This window comes from Hyperolius riggenbachi, chromosome 10 (assembly GCF_040937935.1).
Source record: "Hyperolius riggenbachi isolate aHypRig1 chromosome 10, aHypRig1.pri, whole genome shotgun sequence".
In the NCBI taxonomy this organism is placed as follows: Eukaryota; Metazoa; Chordata; class Amphibia; order Anura; family Hyperoliidae; genus Hyperolius; species Hyperolius riggenbachi.
In genome coordinates this window covers 118,030,241-118,056,335 of record NC_090655.1, presented here as the reverse complement: position 1 = coordinate 118,056,335, position 26,095 = coordinate 118,030,241, and the positions used below count along the sequence as shown (strand labels likewise).

Genomic DNA, 26,095 nt, shown 5'->3' with positions numbered 1-26,095 from the left:
GCATTGCTGCTATGACGGCACCCAGCTAAGGTGCTCAGCACTACGTGCTGAAATAAACTACCTCACATACAATAGCTAAGCAGCCCCAAATCATAATCCTAAGTGCATGTGCGATCAGCTAAAAATCAGTGATGAACTTGGGCATGTCACAGTTTGGAGGGCGGAGATATGCTCATTACCCTTTCGGCAAAGTCTGCCGCAGGGTAATGTGTAAGGGGAAATGGTGTGGTGCAATTGTACTGCCTCAGCATCTCCTGCCGCAAGACAATCGCACTGCACCATTTGTGGAATTAGCCTTAATCTTATGCTATATATCTCTCATACTCTAACTACAAAGCTTACAATATTTTTAACAGTATGCAATCTATTTAAAAGCCTGAGCGCTATTTAAAAATGGAATTTGGACTTACCTCCTTACCTTCCTCCAGCCCCCCGTAGCCCGCAAGGTCCCCCGGCATTCTCCTGGCTCCTCTCCTGGTCCCACTGGCGGCTCCGTTAAACGGCGACTTCGGCCTGAAGTCGGCAATGCGCATCCCTGCTACACGTCATGACACCCGTCAGTGTGAGAGTCCTGCGCATGCGCGGTTCAGTCTTAGAGAACCTTGCATGTGCAGGACTCCCACACCGGGCAGCATAATGGCGTGTAGCGTACGCATGGCCGACTTCAGGCCGAAGACGTCAATTAACGGAGCCGCCAGTGGGACCGGAAGAGGAGACACAAGGACACCCAGGGACCTTGTGGGTTACAGTGGGCTGGAGGAAGCCCCAGGTAAGTCCAAATTCCATTTTTTAATTAGCACTCAGGGCCCCTTTAATAATAGTAAATTCACTTTTCAATGATGACAAACAAAAGGGCATTGCCAAAAATCCAATATCTCGCTCAAAGGACTATTATTATTTTTTTGCATTCAGGCACAGCTGTTGCTTGAACTCTTTATTCTTCTTGTCTGAAATATCCTTCTACCCTTTGCTACATTTAGTTGTCTTCTTGGCTGCCAGAAGTTATAAATGATATCAGGCCCTCATAAAACTGTCACATATGGAAGTAGTTTGTCAAAAATACAAGACAAAAGAAAGCTACATGCTTTGTTATGTGGCAGTTATTTCTCAGAGAAAAATAGAAGCTCTGAAGTCAGACAGTAAAACAGGTCTCTGTGGGGTCCTCCCAGCTTTACAAAGAGCTGTGTGTACAGAGCTAAGGAAAAAGTGTACTCATAGCTCCCAACTGTCCCTCTTAGCCCACCTGTACATTACACTGTCAATGTATGCAATAAAGGGTTTACTTATTTTCTATGCAGAAAAGGGAATACATAACGGATAACGGATCATGGGTGTGTGTGGATAGGTATTTGTCTTGTAATGTAGTCTGACAAAGGTGTATCTGGGGAAAAAAAAAACACTTAATGATATTAGCTTTGTGGTGTTTCTCTTTTAAAACCGCTAAGTGATCCTGAAGGATTCTTGAGATTCTGTATGCAGCACCACACAGCAGATGAGATGCAAGCACATCAGTTATCAGGCCTGAAATCTGCAAGGACAGCACAGACCTGCCTGTGTTATAATCCTACACAATCACAGATTTATGTTAGTGTCCTCTGAACAAAGTCAGCCAGAAGACAAGACTGGAAAAGCCCTACATACCAGCATGTTATGCAACCGACCTTGTAAAAGCTCATCATAGGTGGTACATTATGTGATTATAATTATTCCAAAGCAAAAAATAAAGTAACTTAACTGAAGAAGAGACTTTTAAAAACAGGTAATCTACTTAGTCCAGCCAGCAGTTCAGCTAATTGCCAACCAATCTGTAGATGTTTACAGTGTACCGGAAGTGAGGTACAAGCTAATAAAATAAACACTGCGCAAAAGGTGGATCAGCGCAATTTTCAATTTTATTTGATTAGCCGCACCCAGGCTATGCATATACATAGGTTAGGATTTAGTTAGTGTTAGGCCCCTCCCATGGAGGATTGACTTCTTCGCAGTGGGAGGGACGAGTACTTAATAGGTTGCATGCAAGCTGTTAATGGAAACCAACATCCTCCTCTAGTGGTAGACAGGTCATGTGTATGCTCGGTGTGTATTCGACCCCACAAGTGGGGCTTGCACTCTTTTGCAGGTAGGCACTAGTCTGTTTTTAAGTAGCGCTGCTCATTTCCTTGCTATGTAATAAAATAAACAAGTTACTGTGTAGCAGTGGCTGGATAGTGTATGGTTAAGTATCTGCATGCATAGTAAGCCAGAGCCACGGGGCTCATGTGGCTACTGCGCAGCCATGCTATAGGAAGAGGAGCTGCGCAGCCCCAATGTGGAGGGGGCGGGCTCAGCAAAGGGGGACTACAGAGTAGTGAGGGAAGCCTCAATAGGATCCTGAGGCTTCCCTCTCTTAAGGTAAGTATCTGATTATAATCCTCCGCTTCAGCTTGGGATCACTTTAAAGGACAACTGAAGAGAGAGGTATATGGAGGTTGCCATATTTATTTCCTTTTAAGCAATACTAGTTGCCTGGTAGCTTTGCTGATTCTCTGCCTCTAATACTTTTAGCCATAGACCCTGAACCAGCATGCAGCAGATCAAGTGTCTGACAAGATTAGCTACATGCTTGTTTCTGGTGTGATTCAGTCACTACTGCAGCCAAATAGACAAACAGGACAGCCAAGCAACTGGTATTGTGTAAAAGGAAATAAATGTCAGTCTCCATATTCTTCTCACTATAGTTGTCCTTTAAGGGCTCTGCCCTGACACAGGTGACCAGGGTTCGAATCTCGGCTTATCCTGTTCAGTAAGCCAGCACCTATTCAGTAAGGAGACCTTGGGCAAGACTCCCTAACACTGTCAATAGTTCATATACAGGTGAAACTCGAAAAATTAGAATATCATGCGAAAGTCCATTTATTTCAGTAATTCAACTTAAAACTATTCAACTACAGTATTTTTTGGACCATAAGATGCACCTAGGTTTATAGGACAAAAACCAGGGGAAAAAAAGATATACTAAACCTGGTGCATCCTTGGTGAAGGGGCATCTTGTGGATTACGCTCCCTTTGTACCTCATGTGTCTCCCTGTGTCCTCCTCTGTCCCTGTTGTGTCTTCCTGTGTCCCCCATGTGTCCGCCTCTGTGCCCCCCTTGTCCTCTATGTCCCTTTGTGTCCTTGTGTCCTCCTTTTGTCCCCGTGTCCTCCTCTGCATAGACACAGTACATGGAGTCCCTGACATTGCGGCTGGTTGGAGGTTTGTATTGGCAGGCGTTCACAAGTCAGGATCTCCCTGCATTTGGATTATAAGATGCAGTGACTTTTTCCCCACTTTTGGGGGAGAAAAAATGAGTTTTATAGTCCAAAAAATACAGTAATATATGAAATAGGAAACCTTTGCAGGGGTTTTGGATTAACTAGCTGATTAGAGTCTTACACTTTCAGCCTAGAATATCCAATTTCAGCCTAGAATATGAGTTATTGAACATTTTCACAATATTGTAATGGTCTGAGATTATGATTTTGGGGTTTTCATAAATTTTAAGCCATAATTTTCTAAATTATACCTAATAAAAGCTTAAATATCTCACTTTGCATGTAATGAGTCGATTTCATATATAAGTTTCACCTTTTAAGTTGAATTACTGAAGTAATTGGACTTTTGCACGATATTCTGTTTTTAGTTCTGGGACACTGAAAGACTGTGTGAAAGACTGTCATATTGCTGAGACAATAAACCATTAAACCTACTTTTTCATCTTTTATACACAAAATGAAACTGTGGAATTCAAAAAAGTCATTTTCAGGAGTAGGATAGATACAATTGTTGTTCTCATCGGTTTATTCTCACCTCAGGTTTCTTTTAAAGAAGTAACATCTGCCTAATGCAGCCTTTCTCAACCTTTCTACCCTGGAGGAACCCTGCAAATAACTTTTGGATCTCAAGGAACCCCTGCAAACAATTTTTTGGTCTCGAGGAACCCCTGCATTTATTTTGCAGAAGGCATGGTCTTTAAAAGTATGTGTGGCTGTTTATTTCACTCCCCCATTACACTGCCACTCATTATACCATCTCCTGATGCCCCAATTTAGTGCTTCTTGTTACAGTACTACCTATTATAGTGTGCTCTATTATACTTCCCCCACGATGGGGGAAAATGCCAAGGAACCCCTGCAGAGTCCTCAAGGAACCCTGGGGTTTTAGGGAACCCTGGTTGAGAAAGCCTGGCCTAATGAGTATAAATAAGAGCAGTTTCCACTAGCGACAAATGCGCCAATCTGCAGCGTTTCCCCGCATGTGAGCTGCACAGGGAAGTGCTGCCCATTTCTTCAATGGCTTGCCCTTCGAGTAACACTGCGATGCAGTTCGGGACAGTATGCTGCAGTTTCCTGAATGGCTCTGCTTAGCAATTTGGGCCGTGGCTTTGCAGCAGCACGGCTACCACAGCCCAATTGGAAACGGCCACAGCACCTAGTGGAGATAAGCCCTTAGTTATGCTGTTTGCTGGAGTACCTGTACTTCTATCCATCTGCCAGAGTTTGGCCCCATAATCTGGATAAATAAAATGGTTCTTACATGGTTTGTCTTTAATAATTAAAAAACAAAAAAATAACATCCCCCCGCAAGAAAAAAAATAAAACAACAACATAATAGGTATAATAATAATAATAAATACTCTTCTCACCTATAATGTGACTAAAATACATGCTCATGTCCTCGTCATCTTCCATTTTGACTACTGCAACAGACTAAAGGTAGCCATACATCTAGTGATTCTGATTCGATCGACTTTATTAAGGAACGACTAGTTACCCAAACACTACACACGATATCCTATGCGAGTAGCCGATTCCTGTGCGATCAACCAATATCTTACATCCTGCTTGATCGACTAAGTTGGTCAATTCGACATGAAATCAGCCACTTTTCATCGATCAGGAATTCCGGAACACACTTGATTCCCTCTCGATTCTATAAAACGATCGAATCGAATGGTCGATCGTACAGCCAAATTGCTAGATGTATGGCTACCTTAACATCTCTCCAGTCTCAACTGAACTAAGCCACTCAGCTCATTAACCTCTCCTCTACTCTGTCTCTAGCAATACCTAGAGAATCTAGTTCATACCCCTAATCCAAATATGCTTGACTTACAGGGATGCAAAGGCTCTACTCACTACTTAAAGGTGATGTATATGCTCTTGGTATTTGAACACATGGAAGTGAAAACCTGCAATAACCTTCTGTTTTAAAGAAAGCCTGTATTGAGAAAAACCTCCCTTGGGGGGTACTCACCTCGGGTGGGGGAAGCCTCCGGATCCTATTGAGGCTTCCCCCGTCCTCCTCAGTCCCACGGCGGCGGAGATAAATCTCCCCGAACAGTGGGGATCTAAATATTTACCTTCCCGGCTCCATGCCAGGCGCAGTATCGGCTCTCCGCCTCGGGGATAGGCCAATCGCTGTTAGGCCGCTCTCCTGCACCTATGCAGGATCGGCTATTTTTGCCTATGTCCGTGTGGAAAGCCGCAACAGCGCCCCCGCTGGAGCCAGGAAAGGTAAATAAATCAGCGCTTGTCAGGCTTGTCGAGGGAGGATTCCGGGACACTTCGGGGGAGCCAGCGCTGAACCGCCTGCAGCTACAGGGGAGGGTGAAGCCTCATTGGGACCCTGAGGCTTCCCCCTCTCGGGGTAAGTACCCCCCAGGGGAACTTTTTGGGATACAGGTTCTCTTTAACAAGGAAAATAAGAGTTTACAAGGCTTTAGTAACATATGTGCAAAACCAGTGGCGTTGTTAATGGTTTGGGTTTAGTGTTCTGAACCTTTGCTACTGTGCTACAATTGTCTGGCTCAGTGGCGTAGCAATAGGGGGTGCAGAGGTTGCGAACGCACCAATGCCCTTGGGCCAGAGGGGCCCTCCTTCAACTGCAGTATTAGCTCTCTATTGGTTCTGTGCTGGTAATAATAATTCCCTGCAGGGGTAGGGAACCTATGGCTCGGGAGCCAGATGTGGCTCTTTTGATGGCAACATCTGGCTCACATTCGAATCAGTAGGGGTTGATTCACTAAACTACACTGCTCAAGCAGCGCAGCTTAGTGTGGCAGCGCAAGTAACATTTTCAAAGTAGGCACGCTACTGCTGTAGAATGCACTACTAACTTACTCGCACTACCCCAAAATGTACAACGGCTGCTCCAATTGTACCACTCTGGACCCTGTCAGGTCCATTGACTTTGTAGGAAGAGATCCCCACACTTTGATTGGGCCAATAGACTGCCTGTCACCTCACAGGCAGCCTTTTGGGCCAAAGTGCGGTAATCTCGTCTAACAAAGTGAATCAACCCCCAAGTCAACTAGCTATTTGTACAAGCTGTTAGTCGGTATTTCTCTTTTCTGGCTCTCGGGAAATTGCTGATGTTGCTGAAAAACAAGAGAAGCTGAAGACGTGACTGACACTGCCGCTGCTTAGAGGATCAACTGTATACACATCACCATGGCAACAGGGACGTGAGCCCTACTGTCTCAGTTTAAAACACATTGAGCCTGATTCACAAAGCGGTGATAACCAAGTTATCACGCCTAAAAGACTTTAGGCGTGATAACCTTTGCACCGCTGAGTTAGCACCGCTTTGTGCTGGTGATCGCTCGCAAAGTCTGAGTTTAGGCGTGATAAAGGGCTTTTGACTGGCGTGCAAACAGTTTGCACTGCTTTGTGAATCAGGCCCATTGTATGGCTATCACGGAATTACATTTTAAAATACGTGGTGTTTATGGCTCTCTCAGCCAAAAAGGTTCCTGACCCCTGCTTTAAATAGTAGTAATCATTACCAAACTGTTCCCCATCCCATTGGTGTGCAGTATCAATTGTTATGTATAGAGTGCTTGTGGGGCCCCAATGTAAAACTTTCACCGGGGCCAATATCTGCTTGGCTACACCACTGGTCTGGCTCTTCATCTTCCATAGTGTCAGACAGACCCAAGAGACAGGCTGGGAGGCTGGTCCCAACCTGATGATGTGTCCAAACTGCTCCCCATCCCAACATCACCTACAGCAGGTAGTCAGTGCATGGGCACTTTACTAACCAATACCTTGTGACTGTGTCTTAAAACTGATTCAGTCCCACAGCAGATCCCTTAGTTGTAAGTTAAGGTCACCCTTTGTGGTAGGTCATCCTTTGGCCTCTGCAACAATACATGGTCATGTGCAGCAAGCATCTCTGTCTCAGAGCCCCTCGAAAGGCATTCAGGGCTAAAATTGTATTGTTTTAAATCACAAATGTGTTTACATGCACTAACGCAACCAGTTACTGCATGTAAACACACTGCCCATACAACTGTATGGACATGTTCACACCTCTGGATTGTAAAAGATCATCTTATCCCAATCCACTGTCTACGGTGTGTATTGCGTTATACGCATGTTTTGCCGCACACATACTGTGAGCAAGCCCTTAGTTCAGGTTCCTGTAAATAAATAAATACAGTAAAATAATGTGGGAAAAGATTTACTCACTCTCTTACATCATTCTCGTACATTTAACTTTTGAGATTTACATGGTTTGTTATATTTTAGGTTCATTATAAATAAGACCAATTTTGTTTCTGAAATTTCAGAACTAAAAAAGAAAAGAAAAAAAAAGAAAAAGAAAAGCCCTGAGGTCTCAATTAAAAGGACTCTTGAAAGGTACTGCTGAGCACATTGTAATGAAGTAGGTCTGGCAGGTGAGCTGTTATTTCCCTACAGAGTGAATACATACATTTCCCAAATTTCCCCAGAGTACAACCACATAGGATGTCAGAAATGAAAGCAAATAATATATAAAGAGGGTCACACACTCACCATCACAGTCAAAGAGAGCAAAGACTACATCGCAGACATGATCCGACAGCTCCACTTTAGCCACTGTCCTGGCAACTTGCTGCATGGTAACTAGGAAAGAACAAAACACCACATGAATCATAATGGTATACACACAATTTCAGCAGTTTGCTCCTTCAAGAGAACATAGTGATTTTTTCCCCATTTTTATTTTATCTATTAGAGTTAGTACATTTTTTTCTTTAAAGAGACACTGAAGCGAAAAAAAAAAATGATATAGTAAATTGGTTGTGTACTATGAATAATTACTAGAAGATTAGCAGCAAAGAAAATATTCTCATACTTTTATTTTCAGGTATATAGTGTTTTTTCTAACATTGCATCATTCTATATTCTGTGCAGATTACACAACACTCAGCATTCAAAATGAGTCTTTCAGAACAGTCTTTGAAGTAATGGCCTCTCCTCTAGCAGAGAAAAAGTAAACAGTTCACTTACAGTTGAGATAATAAAAGTCAGATAACAGCCCTCTCCACGACTTAAGCTGGCCATACACTGGCCCGATTTGCCGCCGTTTCGACAGCAGATTCGATCACTGGGATCGAATCTGCTGCCAATCGTTCGCGCTACATGCCGAATTTTAATCCATTCCGTCCGATCCCGTCGATCGCGCCGTACGGAAAATAACCGTCGATCGCCCGTGGGTAAAGAGCGCATCGCTAGCGGCGTTCGAGTGCCCGACGACCGACGCAATAGACCCGCATACATTACCTGCTCCGCCGGCGCGACTCCCGGGTCTCCGCTCTTCATCTGCGCTCTGGTCCGCTCTGGTCTCCGGCATGCTTCCCTTCTTCCTGTCCCGGCAGGAAGTTTAAACAGTAGAGGGCGCTCTACTGTTTAAACTTCCCCCAGACAGGAAGAAGGGAAGCATGCCGGAGACCAGACCAGACCAGAGCGGAGAAGAAGAGCGGAGACCCGGGACTTGCGCCGGCGGAGCAGGTAATGTATGCGGGATGGGGGGAAGCGGCGGCGGCAGCACCACCACAGATTGTGAACGGTTTCAGGCTGAAATCGGTTCACAATCTGTTTGCAGTAAAGGTAGCCATACGATCCCTCGCTGATCAAATTCGATCAGATAGGGATCTGTCTGTTGGTTGAATCTGATGGCAAATCGACCAGTGTATGGCTACCTTAAGACTTAGTCGAAGAGTTAATGGCTTGTTTGCATAGAGATAACAACTGGAGTTTCTTAACTCTTTCTGTACTGGAAACAAATAGACTGATGTATCTGATCTTAATGTTTTATTTCTTAGCTGTACTACACATACAAATCATAATATCATAATTTTTTTTTTGCTTCAGTGTCTCTTTAATGTACCGATTCATGTTTTAATCTGATTATAAAAATCAAACATGGAAGTACTGTATGATATTTGTTTTGTGCTCCACCTGGTGGATTGACAGGACAGCCATGCAAGTTAAAGAAGTCTTGTTTTGCTGCTATGTAGTAAGAATTAGGGCTGGTTCACATGGGCTTTTGCTGGCGGCTGTGTGAGCATGTTTCTGCCGGGAACAACCGACACCCACATTGAGATGAATGGGAGTGTTCATCTCAACGGGTTTCCTGCCTTTTACCAGCAACTCTGCGAACATTGCAAATGATGGAAATTCCTGAGACGCTTCGTATAGCATTCAGCGAGGTTGCATTAGGCGGTTCTGTGTTCACTATAGGGCTCAAAACGCAATGTGACGATGGAACGATGAGAACAAATGCCAAACCCTTTTTTTCCCCCAGTTACAGAAAAGCATTTAGCATCGGCTAAACATGCCAGCCACACATGCACGTCTGAACCAGCCCTACAGCTACAATGAGAACCATACAATGCAGTACTCAACTGTCAAGTCTGGCACTTTCCCTTAAGCTGGCCACTAACGGTCCAATTTCTAGTGAAAAATTGTTCGAGCGATGACAGAAATTCTGATCGGACGAAAAATCTTTCACTACACCATCAACGAAACAATCTTTGCTTCCTATCTATCAGAACCAACAAGAAAATCCAAATTTTGGTTTGACAAAAATCCAATCGGACGACTATTGTTATAATCGTTTGTAATCGATTGTGCCCATCAACTGAGATTAGTTTCAACCAATCCGATCAGAATTTCTGATCGCTCGAACGATTTTTCACTACAAATTGGACCGTTAGTGGCCACCTTTAGGAATATGAACTACTTAGCTGACAAAGTAAAGCAGTCACACCGGCAGGGGACAAATTCATGGCAAAATGTTTATTCGCCATACTTATTTTCTGAAAATAGTGTCTATTTTTCTTGTAATAAACATGAATAAATTATAATGGTAATAACAATATTATTTTACATAAGAAGACATTGTATATGCCAACAATCTTATCTTAGGGCTCTGTCACATACAGAGATATATAAAAGCTACAAATCTCCAGCGACGTGCTGCTAGTATTATTGGGTGGAACTGCTACCGTATAAGCAGCAGCCTTTTAATGTATAGGCATGTATTACAGCCAGCTACAAACTGCTGTTACAGACTTCCTTATGTTTGGACAGGGCATAAAGGACAACTGTAACGTGAGGGATATTGAGGCTGCTAGATTTATTCCCTTTTAAAGAATACCTATTGCCTGGCTATCCTGCTGATCCTCTGCCTCTAATACTTTTAGCCAAAGACCCTGAACAAGCATGCAGCAGATCAGGTGTTTCTGAAATTATTGTCAGATCTGACAAGCTGCAAGCTTGTCTCTCGTGTGATTCAGACACTACCGCAGCCAAAATAGATTACCAGGCAAATGGTATTGTTTAACCTCCTGAGCATTTCGCCGTTCAGGAGGTTTTGCAGCCTTAGAGTCACCCATATAAATCTAATAAATTGCATGCCTACAAAAGGTTTAGCTAGCTCTAGGCTAGCTAGTATAGGTGGCCAGCACCCCCCGATCCAGATGCTTATACATTACACCAGCCTGGTTCCAGCGATTGGCGCAGCCTCTTCTCTATGGGGTGGAACGTACATGACATCATGCGCAGTCATGATCCTCCCCATAGAGAAGACCGGAGCTGTGCGGTGAGGCTGCGCCAATCGCTGGAGCCAGGCTGGGTAATGTATAAGCGGTTGGATCGGGGGGTGCTGGCCACCTATACTAGCTAGCCTAGTGCTAGCTAAACCCTTTGCAGGCATGCAATCTATCAGATTTATACTGGGGGACTCATGAGCCTAGCGAGCGGCATGCCCGACACAGGTCCGGGCATACCTCTCAGGAGGTTAATAAGATATAAATATGGCAACTTCCATATCCCTCTCGTTACAGTTGTCCTTCAAAGAGGAACTTTAGCGTAAATGGGGTAAAATAAATCAATATTGCCAAGTGAGATGTTAAAAAATAGAAGAGAGATGAAGAATTGATTGATATTCGCCATGTAATTTGTTCATATTGTTTGATCCACAATCACCATGCACGTCGTCATCTTTACAACTGGCAGACAAGAAAAAAAAGTAGACAGCACCAAATGCCATTATGTATAACCGTACCCACTAACATGGCGATAGGCTAAACATTTTTTTTTATAGATATACATATGCACAGGGGGTGGACACTTGCTTGGCAGTTGGAAACCGCTGTTATTTTCCACAATGCAACAAAGTTCACAGACAGGAAACTATCAGGACGATGGTGCTGACATCACACTGTGGGAGGGGTTTCACCACAATATCAGCCATACAGACCCCCCGATCTATTCAAAAAAAGGTAAAGATTCCTCGTGGGTAAGGGTGTATCAGCTACTGATTGGGGTGAAGTTTAATCCTTGGTTACAGTTCCTCTCTAAAAGGATGAGGGTGTCTTTGTTGCGTTATTAACCAAAAACTATCTTGAGCTCTGCACCTGAATACGTACATTGCGTACTTTGGTCACAGCTGTAAAATAGCAGATTAGATAATAATTTTAGGCAATGTACTGAATGTTAACCTTGCTTGAGTTCTCTCTTCTTCTATGTCTACTAGAGGGTCAGTATTACACACAAAATATCAGCAGAGCAATATGGGCATATGTGAGGAAAAGAAACTAGACATCCAAAACCATAGTGAAAAAAAAGCAATGTAAAAGTGTGTAGAATTGATCTTTAGTATGATGGGCAGATTTGCTATAACTCAAGTCATTTGTTCCACAGGTGCAGCTATTCTTTACAGTGGACATTCTGATCAAATCTGCTCCAATCTGTCAGTTCAGTCATTTTTCAATCTGTCAAAAATCCAAATACTTCAAGACGGGATTGAAAATGTAATCAGACTGGCTGGCAAAAATACTTTCTACTATTTCTACTGCTCTGAGGAGCACAACGAGCACAACACCATCAAGACTGGACAATCCTGTTTGGTTTTCTTTTAATTGGAGGTTGCAGTATGGTACATAATTAGATTCTATGTGGTGGTGTCTATAATCAGAGAATACCAATCACTGTACAACAGTTGATACTGGCTAGTGCATAATTAGCCTTCTGCTTACCATCAAGGGCTATACAGGTACAGCTCAATAAATCATTGAGGCTACTTTCTGCCCAAAGCCTACCGCCTTCCAAAGCCTGTGCACGCACACCGGAACTGCCACCAACAACATAAACAGAACCTCAGCCCAATGGCCCACATGCGTGCACACCCGAACCGCCGCAAGCAACGTGAACGCCACCTCCTCCCAAAGCCTGTGTGTGTGCACACCAAAGCCTGTGCATTCACATCTGAACCGCCAACATGAACGGAACCTCAACCCAATGATCCACATGCACGCACACCCGAACCGCCGCAAGCAACGCTAACGCCACCTCCCAAAGCCTGTGTGTGCACACCAAAGCCTGTGAATTCACACCTAAACCACCAACATGAACGGAACCTCAACCCAATGGTCCACATGCACGCATACCCGAAGCGCCGCAAGCAACGTGAACGCCACCTCCCAAAGCCTGTGTGTGCACACCAAAGCCTGTGCATTCACACCTGAACCACCAACATAAACGGAACCTCAACCCAATGGTCCACATGCACGCACACCCGAACCGCCGCAAGCAAGGTGAACGCTACCTCTGCCCAAAGACTAGCGCCTCCCAAAGCATGTGTGCGTGCACACCAAAGCCTGTGCATTCACACCTGAACCGCCAACATGAACGGAACCTCAACCCAATGGTCCACATGCACGCACACCAGAACCGCCGCGAACAAGGTGAACGTCACCTCTGCCCAAAGCCTAACGCCTCCCAAAGCCTGTGTGTGCACACCAAAGCCTGTGCATTCACACCTGAACCGCCAACATGAACGGAACCTCAACCCAATGGTCCACATGCACGCACACCCGAACCGCCGCAAGCAAGGTGAACGCTACCTCTGCCCAAAGACTAGCGCCTCCCAAAGCATGTGTGTGTGCACACCAAAGCCTGTGCATTCACACCTGAACCGCCAACATGAACGGAACCTCAACCCAATGATCCACATGCACGCACACCCGAACCGCCGCAAGCAACGCTAACGCCACCTCCCAAAGCCTGTGTGTGCACACCAAAGCCTGTGAATTCACACCTAAACCACCAACATGAACGGAACCTCAACCCAATGGTCCACATGCACGCATACCCGAAGCGCCGCAAGCAACGTGAACGCCACCTCCCAAAGCCTGTGTGTGCACACCAAAGCCTGTGCATTCACACCTGAACCACCAACATAAACGGAACCTCAACCCAATGGTCCACATGCACGCACACCCGAACCGCCGCAAGCAAGGTGAACGCTACCTCTGCCCAAAGACTAGCGCCTCCCAAAGCATGTGTGTGTGCACACCAAAGCCTGTGCATTCACACCTGAACCGCCAACATGAACGGAACCTCAACCCAATGGTCCACATGCACGCACACCAGAACCGCCGCGAACAAGGTGAACGTCACCTCTGCCCAAAGCCTAACGCCTCCCAAAGCCTGTGTGTGCACACCAAAGCCTGTGCATTCACACCTGAACCGCCAACATGAACGGAACCTCAACCCAATGGTCCACATGCACGCACACCCGAACCGCCGCAAGCAAGGTGAACGCTACCTCTGCCCAAAGACTAGCGCCTCCCAAAGCATGTGTGTGTGCACACCAAAGCCTGTGCATTCACACCTGAACTGCCAACATGAATGGAACCTCAACCCAATGGTCCACATGCACGCACACCAGAACCGCCGCAAGCAATGTGAACGCCACCTCCTCCCAAAGCCTGTGTGCGTGCACACCTGAACTGCCACCAACAACGTGAATGCCTTAGTCCAAAGCCTACACGCACGCACTCAACGACTGCCACAGTGTGTCCGTGCAAAATTACATCCCTCATTCAGTATATAGGATAAGAATATTACATAAGACCATTTTAATACAGAAATATTGGCCAACTTAAAAGTATGTCCATGTGTGCACACAATACACGTGGCATGAAGTCAAGTGGCCTATGGCACTGCTGAAGTGTTATAGAAGCCGAAGACGCTTTAAATTTTAATATTCTGATTTATTAAGATACACCTGAAAGAGAGACCATTCTTAAACACACTGCTGTGATGCAGTCTTCTGTCTGACTCAGCTGTTTGCTGCATGCATGATAAAATACTAATTACAATCAAATACTACCGTACTTTCTTTTCTACCTCACTAAAGTGCACAATCAGAGTCTTCTCTTCTACATAACAAGGTCTATTGGCAGCGAGAAGTACCTCATATAGTCCCACAGGGAAGCCTACATGCAAGTCCATCATTAAACTACATACAGTACGGTAATTGGTTTCACTAAACTTTTTACAGTAGACGCATGCTGAAAGAAAAGAAATCCCACCTGATCTATATTTACTGCTCTACTGCTGTTTTGTAGACAACAAAAGGCCTACTGTGGATTTTCCATTTACTCATTTCATCTCACACATCAGTAAACCAGAGCATGTACACATACCACTGACATTTACCAGACAAAAGGTCTGGATTAATTAACACCAGAGATCAATTTCCTGACAGATTCCTGGCTGCCCTGTCCCCAAAAGATTGCTGAAAGCACATTGAATTCCTCAAACCCTGGCTGCTGGGACCAACATAACTTCCAGAATTGAGCAAGGAATCTATTCCGTAAACCTCCTGAAGCCATGCAATTAAAATGCACAAACTGACAGCCAACACACAATGAGAAAGCCGAAAATGTTTTCTCCAATTAAATCACTGAATCAGCTGCGTGCAAAACAATGATAAAAGCTTTATAAGACACTGTCAGTGGCAGACATAGGCCTGTTTAGAGAGTCCTCATGAGCGTCCTTTCACTTCTGAGGCCTATGTGGCTGCACCACAATCTTCCCCCAGGCTTTTTAAATTTCTTCCCACATGGAGTGTGCAGGAGAAGTGGGAAGAAGTAGGGTGAGCCTGCAGCTGGTAGGAGGAAGCAAGAGTGAGCAGCAGCAAACACACATAGACAGTATGCTGCTGCTGTCACGAAGGGGGAGAAGATTAGTAGAGATAAGCTGAAAATGGTCAGTGGAGGGCAATACTGTTGTATGTCATGCAGTATCACACAGCAAGTCCATTGTGGGGAGACCATTAGCCCAATCATGTTATTGGGGAGACGACTTAGTAGCAGTGACCTATCAGATGTTATTGGGCGTCGTTCCTTTGTTTTTTAAGGAACAACACCCACTGACATCGGATAGATCATTGCTACTAACCGAGTGCAGTGATTGACCCCATTTACAGTGCCATGGTCCAGCCCGCAAGACCATCGGCACCAATCAGGAAACAGAGCAGAAGGTGGCTTTGATTGGTGGTTCTCGTGGCTGCACCCCTCCCCCCCCCACCTGATTATTGGTGTGCCAAAGCTTCTGATTGACGAAGATGATGGCGAGAAGCAAGCATAATGTTCGCACGGATCTTTAGCCAGCTCTCATGTACTGCTTGCACAGGACCCGGCTGTACTGGCTCTAAGCATCCAGCAATACCATATATAATTGCAGTGAAACATGTCCTAAAATATAGCTGACTGTATTCCAAGTCCTAACATCTTAAAATAAACGTTTTTATCAAAAATGAAGGTACCTTATTACGTTTCTCAAAGGTTAATATTTATGACTTCCTTTTTGCCCTATGAATTTTGCCCTAAGTTTTCTGATACTGACTAAGGATGATGCTGGTCCCAGAAAGCAATGTCATTTACATTCATAGAAATGCAGAAGTTGAGAGGAGGGCTGACGTCTCAACCCTGGTAGCTGTGATGGTGCTAAAATTTCCAGCTCCCTGAAGTTGCCTTCCACATTCATGGCAAAAGATGTTGCCCCACATCCCTCGAAAAACAAAAATAATTGTTTAGTGAAGCTAAAGCACCTTGTTATTCAGACACTGAAACAAACATTTTTGATGCTGCTTTGTGAGCTTCAATGATTTTGCAAGTACAGTTTGTATTAGAGGAAGTAAATGACAAGGCTGGACCACATAAGGAAAGCTCCACAAGATGCCCCTGTACCATGGACACACCAGGTTTAGTATGTATCTTTTTCCCCCCTGGTTTTTGTCCTCTAAACCTTGGTGCGTCTTATGGTCAGGTGCATCTCATGGTCCAAAATACAGTAGTCTTATGATTGGTAACAGTACAATGTTTTTTTACATTGTTGTACACTTTTTAATTGATAACACATTATGTAGCAAACAAAGAATGTAGTTAAAAAAATTGTTTCCCTACAGAAGCAAGGCCCCCTAGAAGGATTATGAATATTCAACACAAAAGGACAGGTAACCCTAGAGAGGCAGAGATTTTAAAGCCATGAAAAAGTTGGTTGGCAGAAAGCACATATTAGAGAATTTGCAATGGAGCAGACCAAAAGTACCATATCCTGAAATATAAGTCAACCTTGTGCATACGTCAACTTTAATATACTGTATGACCTTCTTAAGCTGGAATTTTTATTGACTCGAGTACAAGTCTACCCAGAAAAGTTAATGGCTGCATTTGGGGACGTGGAGGAAATAATAGCTGCACTGGGGACTAGGAGGGGTAAATGAATGCACTGCATAAAGTATTAGTCATTAACCCCTTCTGGGCCTTAAACGCACCCACTAACTCCTCCAGGTCCCCAATTGCAGCAATTATCCACTCTCCCTCCTTAGTAACCACTGCAGCCCATTAGCTTTCCCCCTGCCCATTAATTTGTAATTGTTTTGCCTAGGACATTCAGACCTGTGTTTTTTTTGCCATTTCTTTGATCAAGAAAGTGCAAATGGAAATGCCACTAATAGTACATACAGTGTGCTCAGTGTTGCAGCCATTGGCTGGTAAAAATGTCAGTGTTTCAAAGGCAATGGATGCCTCTAAAACCTTTGGATATCAAAAGAAAGGTATACAAAATAGTGCTTTTACAAGAAAAAAAAAAGTAGGTGGGAGGGTAGTTATAAAGCATGCCGGCCTCTGCGGCTCGCTCTGCAAAGGTAGAGATAGAGGTCCCTTGGCTGTGAAATTTAGGTCCAACTCATGTACAAGTCCACCCCCATTACATTTATTTTGTGAGTCAGACCTAAATTTCTAGACTTATAGTCGAGTATATATGGTATTTGAAATTTGGCAGGAAGGAAGAATGAAAACAGTTACTGTGTAAGGGCTCATTCACACTATGAGCGTTTGTGGATTTTTTTTAAGCGCCGGCGATTTTTTAAATCGATCTAAAAGCACTTGCGCAATGATTTCCTATGAGCATTTCACACATGAGCGTTTCAAATTTTCTTCCAATCGCAAACGCGCTACATGTACCATTTTCTGAGTGTTTTTGTTATAATGGAAGGTATATGGAAGCAATTTGTATTGCGATTTCCCAAATGCTTTTATGAATAAATACATTGTATTTATTAATTTACGGGTCAAATTGTTCACTTCCTGAAAAAAACAATCGCTCAGCAAATGCGCTTACAAAAGCACTAAGCGCAAATCACAGGGAAGAGCACTTTAAAAAAACTCAATAAATCGCTCAGCGCGTGTGATAGTGCTTGGCAATTTATAATGTGAACATAGCCTAAAAGTCAGCATCAGTAAGAAGTTAGTTGAACTTGGCAGGCAGGAAATGTGAAGGCAAACATTCTTTTTTTGGTGCTTTTTTGCACGTTTTAGTGCAATTTTCGCATGATCAGTTGTTTTCATGGTGCGAACACATTTTCAATGATTCATTAGTAAAGAAGAAAAAATAAACAAAATCATGGCTACAATACTGCATAACATCTGTTCGGTACACAATTTTCTTGGGAACGCGCAACACTGTCTTTAACACAAACGCAGGAAATAAGTAGCATGCACTATTTTTGCATATAGGTAAAGATAGAATCAGATCAGTGGAAGGGCAGAGCGATTTCCATTACAATCATTTGTGAACAACAGAGCGCATGCAATCCCAAAAAATCTGATGGAAACGAACCCAATGGAAAAACACCTTTGAGGGAGCATTACCACTGTTACTCCAGCAGATGGCGCCCACACACAGTTATTTGCTTATTTATTTCTTACCTAACGCCTCCATAAATCCCTGGAGACTTGGCAACCTACTGGTAGAGAGACTTGATCACTGGGTTGCCATCCAAGCTCTGTAAAGTGTTGTACTGTGATTAACCCAGCTGTGTTGTCATAATGAGATTGTGGATGCTATCCATATTTTTATGTATTTTAATAAATATATACACTCCGCCAACTCATAAGCACTTAGTTTGCCACCCACACACTGGCTTTTCTTAAAGAAAATCTGTCTTAAGTGAAATTCCACTTTTGTTCACATTTCAGTTCACATTTACATTCTGTTAGTATTAATGGTGCGTTTTATTTCAAGTTGCCTACCTTGTATACATGCATTCAAATCCTCTGCTAGTCCATACTGATCACCAAAGACTCTGCTAAGAATAGGCGGTTCAGAGCTACTGCCAGTCACCCAGCAATTGTTCCTGCTCTGCAGATAATTACCCATACTGGAAGGGGGCAGTCTATATAAAACACAGTGCTAGGCAGATTCCAGACCAGAAAACAAAAGGTTTACAGTCAGGACTGGAAATTAACAGTTTGATAAAAAAATTAAAAGGTAATTTCGGAGAACACTTTCAATTTAAAAGAAAAACCATCATTAATCTACTAATTTCTCAATTGACATAGAAAAACTGACATAGAAAACGGATGTATAGAAAACTGAACATGATGTATGGGCAAATCGACCAAGAAACAGATCCCTCTCTGGTCGAATCTGATCAGAGAGAGATCTGTTGGCTGCCCATACACTGCAGGCTGCTTCCCGATCGATTTCAGCATGAAATCCTGCAGGAATCGGCCTTGTGATGCCGCATCCGCCACCCCCGGTGCTGTCTCTTAGTGCAGTGCTGTCCAACTTCACGGGCATGGAGGGCCACATTTTTTCCAGACTACATAGTAAAGGGCCGACCCCCCCTCCCCCACACACAAAAAAAATCCATCCCGAGGAAAAAAAAATCTGGCAGCAGCTCCCCAAAAACACAATTAGATTGGCATCAGCTTCCCACAAAACACAGAAATCTGGCAGCAGCTCCGCACAAAACGCACAAATCTGGCAGTAGCTCCGCACAAAACGCACAAATCTGGCAGCAGCTCCGCACAAAACGCACAAATATGGCAGCAGCTCCGCACAAAACGCACAAATCTGGCAACAGCTCCGCACAAAACGCACCAATCTGGCAGCAGCTCCGCACAAAATGCACCAATCTGGCAGCAGCTCCGCACAAAATGCACCAATTTGGCAGCAGCTCCGCACAAAATGCACCAATTTGGCAGCAGCTCCACACAAAATGCACCAATCTGGCAGCAGCTCCACACAAAATGCATCAACTTGGCAGCAGCACAAAACGCAAGTTCCCAGCATGCACACCACTCCGCCTGACCTCACTGCAAGTAACACAAATATGCATAACCAGGGTCTCTACCTCTCCATCCCCGACAGCAGCATGAGGGCCCGCTTAAAAATAGTATGGCATGCGATCATAGCATCCAGCAGAAGCAGAAGGGAAATTGTGGCAATGGAAAGTGCTGCTCAGTGCCGGTTTCAATTTACAAAGCAAAAATGAGTCCAGCACCGAGCAGTACTTTTGCAGTAACTTCCCCCTCTGCTTCTGCTGGATGCTCTGAGTGGAAGCAGATCCTCATACTGCTGTCCCAGATGGAAGGAGGTAAAGAGCCTGCTACTAGTGCTACGCTGCTGTGGGGGAAGGGAGGGTGGTGAGGCCGTTACTGGAAACGGCCTTTTTAACTGTTCCCAGAGCATTGTCTCCTTGCTATGGCTGGTGACTGGGAATGGCAGCATGCTCACCTTTCTAGGCTTGAAGCGCTCAGCGGCATTCAAATGGAGGAAGAAGCTCTCTGTCTGTGCCGCCCCTTTTCTCCGCCCCCATCGCTCCCACACCGCTCACTGTACACCTCTTCTGAAAGGACGTGCAGTGGGGAGGGCAGAAGACTCGAGCAGAGGGCAGAGTGGATAGACAGCCAAGCGATCAAGTAAAAAAAAAAAAAAGACGTACAAGAAATGGATGGGGAGAAAGAGCAGGCGGGCCACAGAAAGACCTCTGGCGGGCCGGATGCGGCCCGCGGGCCGCCAGTTGGACAGCGCTGCCTTAGTGTAAAATGTGGTCCCCCGATGCCTCCTGCATGAACACTTTACCTGTCAGTGTCCACCGATCGCTCCATGCTCCGTGTAGATACAGGCGCCCCTCATGGACATGTGTGCAATGTCACACGCACCCCCGTATATGCCGGCAACAACGTGAGCTGCGTGTATGCGGACGGAGGACAGAGCAAAGAGCCAGTGACTGACACTGACAGGTAAAGTAGTTATGCACGAGGCACCGGAGGACACGTATTACACAAGGGGGATAGTGCTTAGGGTTCCATTGCGTTCGTTGCTCGCCGTTGCAGCTGCGCACCTAATCGAGCAAGTCAGCACTACATCTTGCAGCATTTCTGATCGATACATGCAAGCAATCTTGGCCCAAAATTGTTTGCACTGTCAATCGTGAATGCAATGGCACCAATTTTCATCCAATTATGGTTGATCGACCACCGCCAAGTTGCCTGATGTATGGCCACCTTAACGTGCCAGTAGCTTGAATTTTATAGTAATGACCTTGGTTCTTTTACTACATGCAAGTTCATGAGGACTACTGGCACCAGCACTACTGTGGGTAACGAGTCAGCTGGAATGCTGTAGGGCCAGGCTGGGTACCATTTAGGGCTGGTTCACACTTGCAATAGCAAATAGTGTTGCATTCATTCACACTAACTTGTACAGCAATTGCATTTTTCATTAATTGAATGAAATAGCACAAAAAATGCTCCATGCAGCACATTTAAGATTTCCAGAGATCCCAAACACTGCAGAGTGAGTGATCCCATAGTGATACATTGTTCACAATGCTAGAAAATGCCAAAAAGTGCCCCAGTGTGAATATGCCCTCAGTTTGTGTAAAGGAGGCAGCTAAAATGAGCATTTCTTATAGTTCACAATTGCATGTAGCACTCAAAAGTATAAGAATTCAAAACACTGCATACTGCCCTATACCCCGACATCTGTCATACTGTATAATAGGACGCCACATCAAAGATCACCAAATACCAGATATTTTCTCAAGTGCTGCATCTGACAATAAATGCTGCAAATAGAGATATTTAGTGTCTTTGATAGTACTGATTTAATAATCGTTTAATATTTACATATGGCACAACTTGCTTTGGAGAATTATTTTCTGGATGTAATCATAAATTATGTATCAGGGAAGTACAGATGGTGGAAGTCTGATTATTTTGCATATACTTAGGGAATTCTATGGCAAGGGTAAAAATCATTAAGAATTTCAATTGAACAACATTTTCCCATTCCAGTTTTAACCTGTAAAAGGTACTTTTGTTATCAGCTGTACATTAACCTCCCTAGCAGTATGAATACTCCCCGATGTTAGGGTCAGTAGTGCAATTTTTAAACAAGCTTTTAGACCCTAACTGTACGAAAAAAAAATGATACTGCTAAACAGAGCTGCGGCATATATCCCTGCATATAACGGACCTCCTCTGTATTCAGCACTGCAAACCCCCTCCATCCACCAGGTGGCACTCTACCCCTATAGTGAGATCGCTGTCTGTCATGTGACAAACAGCAATCTCACCAGAGGGATCAAGAGCCTCTGAGGACAGGAAGAAGACTGACTACCAGCGTCTGGATCCTGGGGAGGTGAGCTATAAATGTCTGCTGTGCACAGGCTCTGCATATACCTTCTGGCGGTCACCCAGAGTCGAGCTCGGAATTACTGCTCTGAGCTGCGGATTTTAAGCCTGAGCCCGACTCGGGGTTAATGCTAAGGAGGTTAAAAACTGTAACTGGTAAAGTGTTTTTACATTTAATCACAAACTACTGTAATAAAAGTATGCAAAAAGAGAAGACACATTGAGATGGTAGTGAGAATTGAGCACAAAAACTGGGTGTGGCTTGGGTAGTAGAGAGTGTGGCTGCAAGGACCCCAGAACAAATATTTATATGTGTAGGATGATGTCGTTCACTGGTTAAGTTATGCCTCATCCAATTATCAGTGTCATTGAGGTACATGTTAAAATTCACATAAAAGTTGCTATATCTTTCTGCATGGAATACTGTTAGCATGTGAAGAGTTAATCTTCCTGTGTAAGGGAAATTTCATTCCTCTGCGTAATTTTTTTTTCCATACATGGTAATGTCCAGTTGTCACTGTGCCAGCTAAAAGAGTGCATTGAAAAACATTAGCTGCAGTTCCTCTATGGTCCTAAGTAGGAACATGATGCCTAAAGTATAACACCGTTATTGGCCATATGGTATGATTCTCTGTACCGGAGGACAGTATCTGGCACATGTTCCATATTCAGTTGTAGAAGAGAAGTATTGTTATATATTAATAAATATTTATGTATTCATTTTTGACTATGTTTGTCTTATTTCATATGCACTGAAAGATAATGCCATGATACGTCTATTGTATTTCTCAACAAAGGTGCACGGAAATTGCATTTTTTACCGTATTTTTCACCATACAAGACGCACTTTTTCTCCCCAAAAATGCAGAGAAAAAGTCACTGTGACTTATGTGCAAAATAAAGGGAGTCCCGACTTACACATGCCCGCCGACCCACCGAGATGTCAGCGACTCCCTGTATTGTCCCCATATCTCCTCTGCAAGGCACATACTATTATTCCACTATTTGCTATAGCTTGCTTCTATTAATCATTAGACATCTTGCCTTCTTGTACCTGTACACGCTAATAATGATCAAGTAAATAATTTCATACAGGCACCTCTGTGCAAACACAGCTGTGACTCACCACACACACGTTGATATCAGTTTAGCTACTGAAAAATGATATTCCAGTATTGTGCTGACCCGCGTTTCCATGCTGCCGAAGCTGAAGGCTGTGAGCGCTAATTAAAAGTTGCAGATGCATGAATTTGAAGGACGTTCAGTTAAAAACCCATGATCTGAGCTTTCAGCATCCATCCTTTTAAATCAAGGGAAGTCGGCATTCCCCATTGTGCCAGCTTGCTTCACCCCCAGACAGGTGGGAGGAAGAGCCAACAGTCAATACTGACCTGTCTGACATTTCAATAAGAAATATTACTGACAGCCTCCTCGCTGCCCACTGCCAGTTCTTCATTTACGGACACCCATGCAAATGTGTTTGGAATATGCTGCTGATCATTTCTGGCTGCCAAATTCTGCAGAGAGAGAATTTGCCAAAGAGAATAATGTGTGCCTCTGGCAGGGTACTCCGTGCCCCTAATTATCATTTCCCTACATTGTCTACACTAAAAAAAAAAGTGGCCACTGTAATTGCAGATTCAAAAAAATTACAAAACTATAATCATTAACAAATTATCAGACGCGCGAGATGACTGTAATCCTTAAAGGGGAACTTCAGCCTAAACAAACATACTGTCATTAAGTTACATTAGTTATGTTAATTAACATAGATAGGAAATATAATCCCTTACCCACCCAGTTTTAAAAGAAAACAGACAAATGTGCGTGATTTCATGGGGGCAGCCAACTTTGTGGTTGAAAGGAGGATACAGGAAGCATGAGACACAGTTCCAACTGTCCTGTGTCCTGATCACCCTTCCCATTTGTACCAAAACAGCAGAATGAGAACAATAACATCAGAAATCCCATCATGCTTTGCACAGCATCAGGGGGAAAATGCCCGGGCAGTTTTCTTCTGTGCAGCTAAAAATGAGGCTTGAGTAAGAAAAACAAAGTTCTGATGCTGTGAAACTGTTAAAGAAACACCAAGCCTTTTCAGTGCTGCTGAGTAGATTTTTAGTCTGGAGGTTCACTTTAAAGCCTCGTTCACATCATCCGCGCTTCTGTACGCATTTGGAAGCGCGTATGATGTGCTGAAACACGGGAACGGCAGAAGGGCATAGACAGCCCTTCTACCGTTCGCATTTACTGCGCTGTGCTGCGCAGCAGTACGATGCGCTATGAAGCACTTGCATACTTCTGCCTGCATTTTGCCCACAAGCGCAGAGCTGATACCATCACTGTCAATGGATGCAACGTTGCATTCCGATTGCACGGCCATCTGCGCTGAAGAGATGTGAACAAGGCCTATGACAGCGTTTCTCAAAACTGTCCTCATGACTCCCCAACAGTGCATGTTTTGCAGGCAGCCTCACTTATGCACAGGTGGGGTAATTAGTGTCTTAGCTACATGGAATCCACCTAGCTGAGACACTAATTACCCCACCTGTGCATAGGTGAGGTTGCCTGCAAAACATGCACCGTTGGGGAGTAACAGAGACAGGTTTGAGAAACACTGCTTTATGAGATTTTTATTATACAGCTATTCCTCTTAACAGTACAACTGCTGTCATATATTCATTATTCACATGTCATTAGCACCTATTGCACTATGCCATATGTTTTAGTAACCCCTTGCAGATCAGACCCCTCTGGCCACTTTAAGACCAAAGCTGTTGGTGCCCTTTTAAGAGCAGTAATTGCTGTGATTGGTTCACAGCAATCACAGGGTCAGGAGCCAATTGCTCCTGACCGATAAAAGGAAACTCTGCTGTCAGTGTAACTGCAGAGCGAGTGGGTGCAGCGACACGGACAGCCTGGGAACAGTCAGAGCGGGTGGCACACCCAGTGGGGATGGCTGAAATATACGCCCTAGCAGGAATACCAGGACATAAACAGGGCATAGACATCAATCATCAAGGTCCGCAAGAGGTTAACTGCTGTGTTTACCACAAATAATTCCAGTTGCAGCACCTGTTGCACTTGGCAAATAAAGTCGATTCTGATTCTGTTATTCATTAGGGAAAAACTAATTTTTTATTAGAAAAAAAAAGTTAACCTATTTTGGTTCCTGGACGTTGAAACTACGTCCAGGAACCATGCGCACTCCCGCAGCCGATCGCGCACGTGCACGCGCGCTCCCAGCCCGCGGTTCGTTAGCCAGGCAATCAGTGAATCGGGCTATGGTGCCCGATCACGGATTCCTCTCCCCCGCTGAAAAAGCGACAGCTTCTCTCGGAAGCTTCGCCTTTTCTGGCTGTTACCTCCCCCATGCGTCGCTCTAAGCGTGTGTTACGCTTAGAGTGACGTCATGTAAACAAACTCATGGCCGCCACCTTGTGGCCAAAAAGTAATACTACAACCAAAAGTAAAAAAAAATTAAAATCAACACACATTTACATTTTAAACCTATTGTTTACATCCCACCCTCCCAAAACTACCCAAATAAAATGTTAAATATAAAAAAAAAAACATTACAATAAAAAAAAAAAAAAAAACATGTAAATATTTACCTAAGGGTCTAAACTTTTTAAATATCAATGTAAAGATGATATATTTCTATATTTTTTTTTTATTTTAAACTTGTAAATAGTGATAGATGCAAAACGGAAAAAATGCACCTTTATTTCCGAATAAAATATTGTCGCCATACATTGTGATATGGACATAATTTTAACGGTGTAATAACCGGGACATATGGGCAAATACAATACGTGACTTAATTATGGAGGCATGTATTATTTTAAAACTATAATGGCTGAAAACTGAGAAATAATGATTATTTCCATTTTTTTCTTATTCTTCCTGTTAAAATGCATCTACAGTAAAGTGGCTCTTAGCAAAATGTACCCCCCCAAAGAAAGCCTAATTGGTGGCGGAAAAAAAACAGATATAGATCAGTTCATTGTGATAAGTAGTGATAAAG

General features: G+C 43.9%; 1 protein-coding gene across 1 annotated transcript in view; it reads right to left on the bottom strand.

The window, feature by feature from the left end:
* MICU1 (mitochondrial calcium uptake 1) overlaps nucleotides 1–26,095 on the bottom strand; it is a 379,328-nt gene that overhangs the window by 22,916 nt on the left and 330,317 nt on the right. The window contains exon 11 of the mRNA XM_068257773.1: nucleotides 7,817–7,906. Within this exon, the coding sequence (XP_068113874.1) occupies nucleotides 7,817–7,906 (90 nt within the window). The remainder of the gene's footprint in view (nucleotides 1–7,816; nucleotides 7,907–26,095) is intronic.